At 43.7% G+C, this 10251-nt stretch overlaps 1 protein-coding gene across 1 annotated transcript; it reads right to left on the reverse strand.

Moving 5' to 3' along the window:
* Window positions 1-2515: 2515 nt before the first annotated feature.
* Window positions 2516-9193, reverse strand: TMEM275 (transmembrane protein 275). The gene has a single exon (XM_078156615.1). The coding sequence runs from the start codon at window positions 9134-9136 to the stop codon at window positions 8591-8593; it is 546 nt and encodes a 181-aa protein (XP_078012741.1). The 5' UTR covers window positions 9137-9193; the 3' UTR covers window positions 2516-8590.
* Between the last annotated feature and the right edge of the window lie 1058 nt (window positions 9194-10251).

Here is a 10251-nt window from a genome sequence, read left to right on the forward strand (position 1 = left end):
CATATATATATGTATGTATATATATATGCATATATACATATATATATATATATATATATGTAGAGAGAGACAGAGAGGGAGAGAGAGAGAGAAATCTAATCCCCTAGATGTTAAAGTCAAGATTCCATTCAATCTCACCCCACTTGCCCTCTGTCCCAGTTCTAAGATGCATTTTAAAATGAAAAAAGATGATATTTGATACCGATATATATGACTTTACACTTGGGTTCAAACAATCCACCTCTGAAGAACAAGATGGGGGAGTCATGATCCAGCAGAAATTGGTTCCAGAAAAGTTCTGGAGGGTTGAGTGGGCTGCAAGCTCAATCTGAGTCAGCAATGATGATGAGGCAGCGTCAAAAGCCAGTTGGATCTTGGGTTGCTTTCATAGAGGCAGAGCTTCTAGGAAGGAAGAAGTGAGAGTCTCTCTTCCATCTGCCCTGGTCAGACCACATCTGTGGTGTTGTGTCCAGTTCTGGGCTCCACACTGGAAAGGACGTTCTTGAACCAAGAATCCAAAAGAGGATGGCAAAGGCTCCAAGTCCATGTCATGTCAGGGTCAGTCGGAGGATGTTGAGCCTGCAGCAGATTCGAGAGGGACATGATCATTTTCTCCGAGTGTTTGAAGGACAATTTGAAGAAAAATTAGACTTGATCTGCCTGGTATCAGGGGACAGAACCAGAAGCAATGGGTAGAAGTGCCCCCCCCCAAAAAAAGCAAATTTAGGCTTGAGATCAGGAAAAAGTTTCCTAATCAGTAGAGCTAGCTTAGATATTTAAAGCTTCCAGATATGTGGTGAATCCATCTGCTCAGTCAATCTTATTGTTCCCTTCTTGATTCAGAGAGGTGTCCATACCTCAATAATGGAACGGATTACCTCTGGAGGCATGGTGTACCCTCTTCCCCACTAGAGGTCTTCAAGGTGGATTCTGTGGCAAATAGGATTCTTTCTAACTGTGAAATTCTCTGATTCTGTGTGTAGCAAGTCGTCTGGGTTGCTCCCCTAATTTGCATTTGAATTCATGAGTCCTGTCTCCAGAGAGTGACTGTTAACTCCTATTCTAGAAGTAACTCAACACTGATCACCTCCCATGAACAATTATCCAATGGCTCTCTGAGAGGAGGAGGGATACAGGGGAAACCTAGGAGATGTAAAACAAGATATCAATCGGTAGACACATCTGGCTCTTAGAAAAAGTGTTTACTAATGTAGTGTGGTAAAAACTGAAGGAGTAAAACATTCCCCCTACGAACAAAGGGCACATTCTTCCATGAATACACACAATTTCTATTGAAAGAATAGGCTCAAACTTAGCACAATGGTGATGAGGCACATATGTGGGATGCATGTGGGATAAAGGCAACTCACAACTCCTGATTTACAGAATCTGGAAATCCTTTCTTCATAAAGTTCTCATATAGTTCCCTTTTGGTGAGTTGCTCATTTGGGTTCCCAGAGTCAGCTCTCTTCTCTGCTGCCAGGAGCCCTGTTCCTCAAAGCTGCTTTCTCCTTCTCTACATTCATATCTATCTGGAATGCAAGCATCTGCTCCTTGCTAGATGTGGTATCTCCTACTGGTCGAGTAGGAGGTGTCCCAGCTCCCTACTCTGTCTCCCACTCTCCAACTAACAGACATTTAAAACTCCCAGAATTGTGGTGACTTTGCTTAGACAATCTCTTTGTTCCCTTCTTGACTCAATCTGAGAGATTCAATCTCATAAAAGTGTCACAGGGTGTTATACTTTATTAATACAGAAACCTCATTAGGTATGTGAATACATTCTATGAGTTTTATCAGCTACTCTGTGAGCTGGAGTGGGAGTCACACTTCTGCCTTAAGCATGAACAGAAATGTCCCTTCAGCCCCTGTACCTTCTCAACTAGTAGGGAAGCCAACTTGTACTCCTTCAATATTCTAGCGTTGCCCTTGGCCTCCATACCTGCTGAAATCTCTGGTTCTCCGTGGTGATTCCTGCTAACCTTTGTTGCAATTTTCCAGTCATTTTTGTTGTACTAGGGGCTCTTGAGGAAAACCTTTTATAGGGACATTTTCTTCCTTTTTTGGGGTGGTTTCCCCTCTTATCTCAAGCTACATGGTGTGCTTACTTAGGTTCTTTTGATTTACACCTCCTTCACTTCCATAGCTTCAGCTACCATGTCTCACCTTGGTCTCTCTTAGGAATATCAGTCCCCTCCCATCTCCACCTGTCCCCCTGGACATCAGCACCACCTGGATTTTTCCATACAGTAACTATATGAACACAATTACAAAACATTTTTCACACAAATAAACTCAGATCTAAATAACTGGAAAAACATCAGTTGCTTATGGGTAGGCCAAGCTAATATAATAAAAATGACAATTCTACCTAAGCTAATTTACTTATTCAGTGCCATACCAAACTACCAAAAAATTATTTTACAGAGCCAGAAAAAATAATAACAAGATTTATTTGGAATAACAAAAGTCCAGAATATCAAGGGAACTAATGAAAAGAAATGCAAGGGAAAGTGGCTTCACTGTTCTAGATCTTAAATTGTATTATAAAGCAGCAATCATCAAAACTACTTGGTACTGGCTAAGAAATAGAGTGGTGGATCAGTGAAATAGGTTAGATATGCAAAACACAGCAGTCAATGACTATGGTAATCTACTATTTGACAAACCCAAAGACCCCAGCTTCTGGGATAAGAACCCACTCTGAAAAAAACTGCTGGGAAAACTGGAAAAGAGTATGGCAGAAACGAGGCATAGACCAAAATCCCACACCATATACTAAAATAAAGTCAAAATGGGTTCATGATTTAGATATAAAGGCTGATATTATAAGCAAACTGGAAGAGCAAGGAATAGTTTACCTGTCAGATTTATAGAAAACAGAAGAATTCATGACCAAACAGGAGATAGAGAACATTATGAAATGCAAAATGGATAATTTTGATTACATTAAGTTGAAAAGTTTTTGCACAAACAAAGCCAATGAAACCAAAATTAGGAAGGAAGTAGAAAACTAGGAAAGAATTTTTACAACCAGTGTTTCTGATAAGGGCCTCTCCTCCTAAAATATATAGAGAATTAACTCAAATTTATAAGAGTACAAAGTCATTCCCCAATTGATAAATGGCCAAAAGATATGAACAGGCAGTTTTCAGATGAAGAAATTAAAGCTATCTATAGTCTTATGGAAAATAATGCTCTAAATCACTATTGATTAGAGAAATGCATATCAAAACAACTCTGAGGTATCATCTCACACCTATCAGATTGACTAATATGACAGAAAAGGAAAATGATAAATGTTGGAGGGGATGTGGGAAAATTGGAACACTAATGCATTGTTGGTGGAGTTGTGAAATGATCCAACCATTTTGGAGAGCAATTTAGAACTATACCCAAAGGGCTATAAAAATGAGTATACCCTTTGACCCAACAATAGCACTTCTAGGGCTGTATCCCAAAGAGATCATAAAAACGGGAAAAGGATCTACATATACAAAAATACTGATAGCAGCTCTTTTTGTGGTGGCAAAGAATTGGAAGTTGAGGGGATGTCCATCAATTGGGGAATGGCTGAACAAGTTGTGGTATATGAATATAATGGAGTACTATTGTGCTATAAGAAATGATGAGCAGGTGGACTTCAGAAAAACCTGGAAAGACTTATATGGTCTGATGCTGAGTGAAGTGAGCAGAACCAAGAGAACGTTGTACACAGTAACAGTTATGTTATGTGATGACTAACGCTGATAGACTTAGCCCTTCTCAGCAATGTAAGGATCTAAGACATCTCCAAAGGTCTCATGATGGAAAATGCTATCCACATCCAAAGAAAGAACTATGGAGTGTGAACGCAGATGGAAGCATATTATTTGTTTTTATTTTCTTCTGTTTTGTTTTGTTTCCTTTTTCTTGTGGTTCCTTGTATAGGTCCTAATTCTTCCTGACAACATCACTAATGTGAAAATATGTTTAATAGGAATGTATATGTATAGCCTGTATCAGATTGCATGCTGTTTTGGGGAGGCAGGGGGAGAAAAATTTAAAACTCAAAAGCTTGTGGAAGTGAATGTTGATAAATCAAATAAATAAAAAAAAATTAAAAAAATAGTATTAGCTCCCCATCTCCACGTGTCCCCTGAACATCAGCACCACCTGGATTTCTACTCAGCTCCTTAACATGGCCTCAGTTGAGTTCATTATCCTTGCCCTAAACCATTTCCTCCTTTTGATGTCATAATTTCTGTCTGTGGTACCAACATTAATCCAGCCTCCCACATTAAAAACCAAACCCAACCCAGAAGCTTACCTTTGGCTTTTTCTTCTCCTTATATCTCATATATAATTTTAACCACTAGAGCCTTCTGCTTACAAACACATGAATATATTCATGGTGAGTAACAGGGAATAGAAGTCCCAGGATCATCCTGTTGGTTATATAATCCACCCAATAGCTGTTTAATGGAAATGTCAAGCTCTTTGTGGTTCTCACAGAACTGGCAACATCCTTTCTGTATCTCCACCTCCACCCACCGTCATACCCTGTGTGATAGTGATTGTCTATGTGGATTCATTGAAGTAGTCTCTTGACTCATCTTCCACCTACTGGGAGACACTGCTTTTTTTCCTTTGTTCTTGATTCATTTTAATAGGTCCCCATCACATGAGCTTGGTATATAATGGAAAAGGGTTACATGCATGGTTTCAATATATGTAAGTACTCATAACAAAGGAGCAAAAGGAATAAAATCAAATATTATTTAAAACAACTACCTGATGAATTGCATACCTGCAGCCCTTCCCAAATGGTGCAAATCACACAAATTACAAGGACCTAGTTCAAATGCTTAGACTCAGATTACCCCATCAGCATCTCCTCCTGGATTCTGTGAAGCATTCCTAATAATATCCCATTTTCAGCCTCTCAGAGAGTCAATGTCTAATCAGTTGAGGGAAGTGAGGATGCAGTGCACTGATTCCTCTTCTGGACTGGTTTTCCTCACTCATTACTCTGTTTCTGGGTAAGATCTCAGCTCCAACATTGCATCTGCTCTCCCAAAGGGCTGACTCATCAACTGGACTGAATGGAACTCTTGAGTCAAGCGTTAAGTCTTGTTCATTACTCCTCAAGAGCAAAACAAAGTCATTCATCTCTTTTGTCCTTGAACTCTCCTCAGTCATGCTGGTTGTGTTCTACATCATTTCTAATTCCTTATCTTTCTCAACAGCAGAAGCTTGGTAGGTGTGTCCATCTTCTGTGGATTTGTGGCATATCCCACTCACTGTCTTCTCCTTCCTTGACCCCATGGAGGTGAGCAAGAAAAGTATCCCATTGTTACTTACTAACTCTTAGAGCCGCCATCTCTGTAACATCTCTCAGAGCTTCCCTCTACCCTTCCCCCCAACTTCCATTGATTCCATCCTGGTTGAGGTCCTCCGAATAGTTCCCTTGGACTATAGCAGCGATATCACTGGACTGCTTTAATCCCCCTTACCATCCATCTTTCATGCCTGGCCAGATTAGTCTCATGCATAGATCAAGATCGATGTCAGAATTATTTTCTCAAAATCCACCAGTGGCTCCCTATTGCCCATGTTCAAACTCCTTTATTTAACTTTCAAAGCCTTCCTCAGTTGGGCATTTCACCTTGTTTCAGCCTTTCCCCAGAGTACTCTTTGCTACAGACTCCACTCTTTGGACAAACTAGACTGGTCTTGGCCCTGGGACCCTTGGGCTCCTCTCCCTCTTTTGTCTTTGCTCATAATTTGTCTCCTCTGCCTGGAACATCCTCCTCTCCTCTTCTTTATCAGTTGAATTTCTTACCCTTCTTTTAAGCCCAACTCAAATGCCCTCACCTCCAGGAAGCCTGCCATAGATCTTCCAGGCTGGCAACCAAACTGAGATCTCACCCAGCATTTTGTTTTATAGTTTCAATGTATTTGCTATTGAATATTGCATATCCCCTCCTCTGTGCATTTGCCTGGGTCATTCTCCAAGGCAGAAATACACTGGCTCTTGCTCTCTGCCTGTCAAAATCCTTCTCTTCTTTTAGGGTTCAGTTCAGGTGTTACCTCCTCTTTGGAGCCTTCCTGATCTTGCCCACTGAAAGTGTTTGCTCCTTCCTCAGATATTCCTACAACCCTTTGTTTTCTTTGTCTCCATTCTCTGTCTGGAATTCTTCACCAGTATGCATAGACAGCCTTTGTCATGGCTGAGAGCTAGGGGTGGGCTACCTCTATCCCCAGCTCCAATCAGGATATACTTCTGCAAGGGGGATCAATAGAGTCTTAAAATATTTGAGTATATGCACTTTAAAAAATTTGTCATGTAAGAGAGAAAAAAGAGACCTGAGCATTCTGCTCATCCCAGGGAAAGAAGAGGGACTGAGAAAGTGGCAGGTGAGAGAGAGTAGCAAGAAGCTGGCCTCCAAGGCCAAGGAAGAAGTGGGAAGCAGATAGTAGTTGACTTTAGCCAATCAAAATCCCAGAATCTCAGAGGTGGAGTCGCTCTCAGAGGCATCCAGTCCAACCTTGACCTAAACAAGAAACCCCTCTAGCACATACCCAAATAATGAGCCCCCCCAGCTTCAGCTTGAAGACATTCAAGGAGAGGGAACCCACCGTGATTTATGGAGGAAATGCATCTGGATTTGGACAGCTCCCATTGTCACCAAGTTTATCCTAACTTTCAGCCTTAGTTGACCTCTGCAGCTTCCCCTTGACTTCTGGTTCTGCCTTCTGAGACCGAGCAGAGTAAAGCTGATCCCTCCCCCTCAGGACAGCCTTTCTGATACTTGAAGACAAGGCTCCTGTCCCTTCTCAAGTCTTCTCTTCTAGCTAACCGTTCCTTCGGCCATTCCAATGCTTTCTGCAGGGAAAGTCTAGTCCCTTTTGTTTCACTCTCCCCTTTTTGATGCCCTTCTCCCTCCCCTTGCACCCTCCTTATTCCATTTCCTTCCCCTCTGACCCCTTTTTGAGAGAAGACAGTATGAGAAGGGCCTGGATCTGAGAAGTGTGTTTGTATGAGGGGGAGAGTTGTGCTGTTCCAGAGATCAGAGCCTTAAGTTATGGGGTCAGGCCAGGGAGGACCTACAATGATGGACTTTTGGGGCCCAGCCTACATTGGGAGGAGGAGAAAAAGTAGATGACTTTGGGAAGGGGCAGAGACTCTCTAGGCTCCAGGAAATACAACTTCCTTGAAGGCAGGGCCCCTAACTCCCTCTGGGCCCCAGGGGCTAATGGGCCATAAGGAAGCAGCAGGTTGAGAACCAAGGCCCACAGGCTCACTGTGATCCACTGACCAGCTGGAGAGACACATAGATCAGTTCAGGGATCAGCAGAGAAGCTGAGAGATCCAGGGGCTGGTAGGTAAGATCAAGCGTGGACCACATAGACTTGCCAGGGAAATCTACTGTTTAGCATGGCACATCAGTAGGCCAGTAGACAATTGTGCTTTCTCCCACACAAAGCAGCCTGTAGGACCCACAGAGCAGTCAGTGGGATCCATGGATCTGCTTGAAAGACAGAGGGAAAACTTGAAGCTGTGACCTGTAGGTCACTCATTCAAAGACTAAGAGACCCTCCCAATCAATGGGTGGCCAGGGTTATTAGACAAAGATGAAGAGCTGACCACGAATCAATGGCCACAGAGGAATAGAAGTGAGCATCTACGTGGGCTCTGACAGAGATGGATCTATGCAGTAATTAGCAGAGAAAGAGGCAGAGGGGCCTCAAACTTGGAGTGAAGGCAAGGAGCACAACAGTAGTCAGAGGCCTAGACACAGCTTCTGTGTGTAGACAGGACCATATGTGCCACATTTCCCTGTAGACTGGTTTCATTGGGACTGAAGGATGAAGATAGCAATGGATGGGTTGTGAGTATATAGATGTGATGGTGTGTTAGTACCTCTAAGAACGCCTCTATGAGCACAGAAGGTTAGGATTGTGTATCTGTATGGGTTTAGCTCTTTCCTAGCCTCGGAAGTTCCCCTCCTCCAGGAAGCCTCCCTGGATCCTTACTTATTGGTAATCATCCTCCCCCTGGGATTTCACTCTGATACACATCTCCTGAAATTGCAGCTAGTCTAATTGTCTCTGCTGGTATCATGAGATAAGAGGATCTGGGACTGGGCAGGACCTTGACTATCAGCTAGTCTAACTCTCCCAGTTTATAGAGGAGAAAACATTGAAAGAGAAGAGACTTGCCCAAGGTCTCCTGATCCTCAAGCCTGGGGTCTTTCTCCCATGTCAGACTGCCTCAGAGAGATCAGAAATACTTGAAGTTTGTATGCCCATTCTCCATATTACTCTTCCCCCGCTCTCTCTCTGCCTTTAAGCAGAGGAAAGAATAAGGCCGAGTGAGAGGGCCCACTTTATAGATTCAGAGAGGGATGGGTAGTAAATAGCAGAGTCAAGAGTCAAACTCAGGTCTTCTAGTTCCCAAACAGTCTCAAACCACTAAACCACATGGTCCCTTTTTTCTTCTTTCTGGGATTTCCAGGCCACTTCACCTATCACCCCTGAGACCCTTGGAGGGTTCTAAGGTGGACTCCGTACAATGACTTTCTGGCATATTACACAGGGTGGCCCCTTAGGAGGTAGAAAGCTCCTGAGGCAGGTTCAGCTGGACTCCCTCTGCCCCAGATGCATAGCTGGCTCCCACTGGGCCCTCAGACTCCATCGTGAAGAGGTGGCAGGTCCGAGAACCCCCTTCGGGGCCAGGGCTCGAGCGGCGGGAGGAGGCAGGGGATGGAATAGGGCTCAGCTGCACAGCTGTTGTGTCTTGGACGGTGTGTTCACTGGTCTCCATCTCAAATGTGGCCCGGCCTGCCCGACCGGGGCCTGGCCTATTGCTTGCCTTGGCATGGCGAGTACCAGGAGCAGGGGGCCGACGGCTACAGATGCAACAGGCACCGAAGAAGCCTAGAGCCAGGACAAGCAGAACTGGACCAATGATGATGGGTGGGTTGTGGCCTGGCAGGAAGGTGGCAAAAGCACCCACCAGGGTGATGTTGATGCCTGCAAGCATGATGCAGAGGCCACAGGCACAGCAAAGTGCAGGGGAGGGTAGGCCAGCTGGGCGAGCTTTCCTCAGGGTGCCGGGTGCCTGGCTTCCCAAGCTCCTCTCCCCAGCCATTGTCCTGGGGCCACCGCTCAGGCATCAAGGCTCTTCCTGCCCTGCCAAGGCCAGGGGTTGGGTTGCTCCTGCAGGGAGATAGGGAAAATTATAGGATCACACAATTTAAAGCTAGAAGGAACCTCATAGACCATCTGGATAAGAGTTCCCTAACACTTTTTACATCATGGATGCCTTTCATGGCAAAGCCTGTTCTCAGCGTAACATTTTTAAATACATAAAGTATAATACCCAGGATTAGGAAGGAAATCAATTACATTGAAATATAGTTATCAAATAAAAAAAACCCCATGGACCTTAAGTTTAAAAACTCCTGATCTAGACCACTTTATACAAGAGGAAACTGGGGCCCAGAGAGGAGGAAAGGACTTGCCCAAGGTCACACAGTTAATAAGTCTAGTGAGGAGAATGGCCAATGAGAGCCCAGTCATAGGAGCATGTGTATTTGGTGGAAATGATGTCAAATGGAGGGTCCTGGCCCTCCACTTCAAAGCCTGTTCAGGTATTTGGTAACTGTCTTTTTTGTCTAGTTACTGAGTGGTGAATAGGGACCTTTCTTCTACTCAGGCAGGCTGATGAGTTAGAACTGAGAATCCACAGCAAAGGCTCTGCTGGAACCCTATCTGCCTTCTACGCCTCAGAGAGTCATCCTTACACCTTTGCGGTTGGGAGGAAGGAAGAGAACATGAATTGGTGTTGGCTCAGCCGCCAACCCTCTTCACCATGTAGTGAGCAGACAAGACACCTTCACTGAAGAGCTGCTCATGTTCTGAAGTGGATGGCTGAGCTGTTGTACTTGTTACCACATACTTCCAGAAGTGAGGTCATCAAATTACATAAGTGCTGGGACTGTGCCCTTATTTTTCACCTCCCCCCTTACATAAGTAACTGAATCATAAAAACAATGACCACAACAATAAGTTTAAAAAAAACCCAGGAAAAACGTTTTTGGAATAAGCAGACTATCACTTTATCAAGTAATGATAAAGGTTGATAACAGGTGCATACCATCAGATTTGTTGAATGTATATAAAGTGATTAATTCAGAATAAAGCTTAGGAAATAATTAAGATATGAAAATAGAATCAAAAGTCTCTTCATGGGTGACAGCCACA

Source organism: Phascolarctos cinereus, unplaced genomic scaffold, assembly GCF_003287225.1.
Source record: "Phascolarctos cinereus isolate Bilbo 61053 unplaced genomic scaffold, phaCin_HiC Scaffold_5;HRSCAF=322, whole genome shotgun sequence".
Classification (NCBI taxonomy): Eukaryota; Metazoa; Chordata; class Mammalia; order Diprotodontia; family Phascolarctidae; genus Phascolarctos; species Phascolarctos cinereus.

What these genes read in the sequence shown, in the direction of transcription:
- TMEM275 (XM_078156615.1), bottom strand. Translation starts at nt 9,136, where the DNA reads ATGGCTGGGGAGAGGAGCTTGGGAAGCCAGGCACCCGGCACCCTGAGG.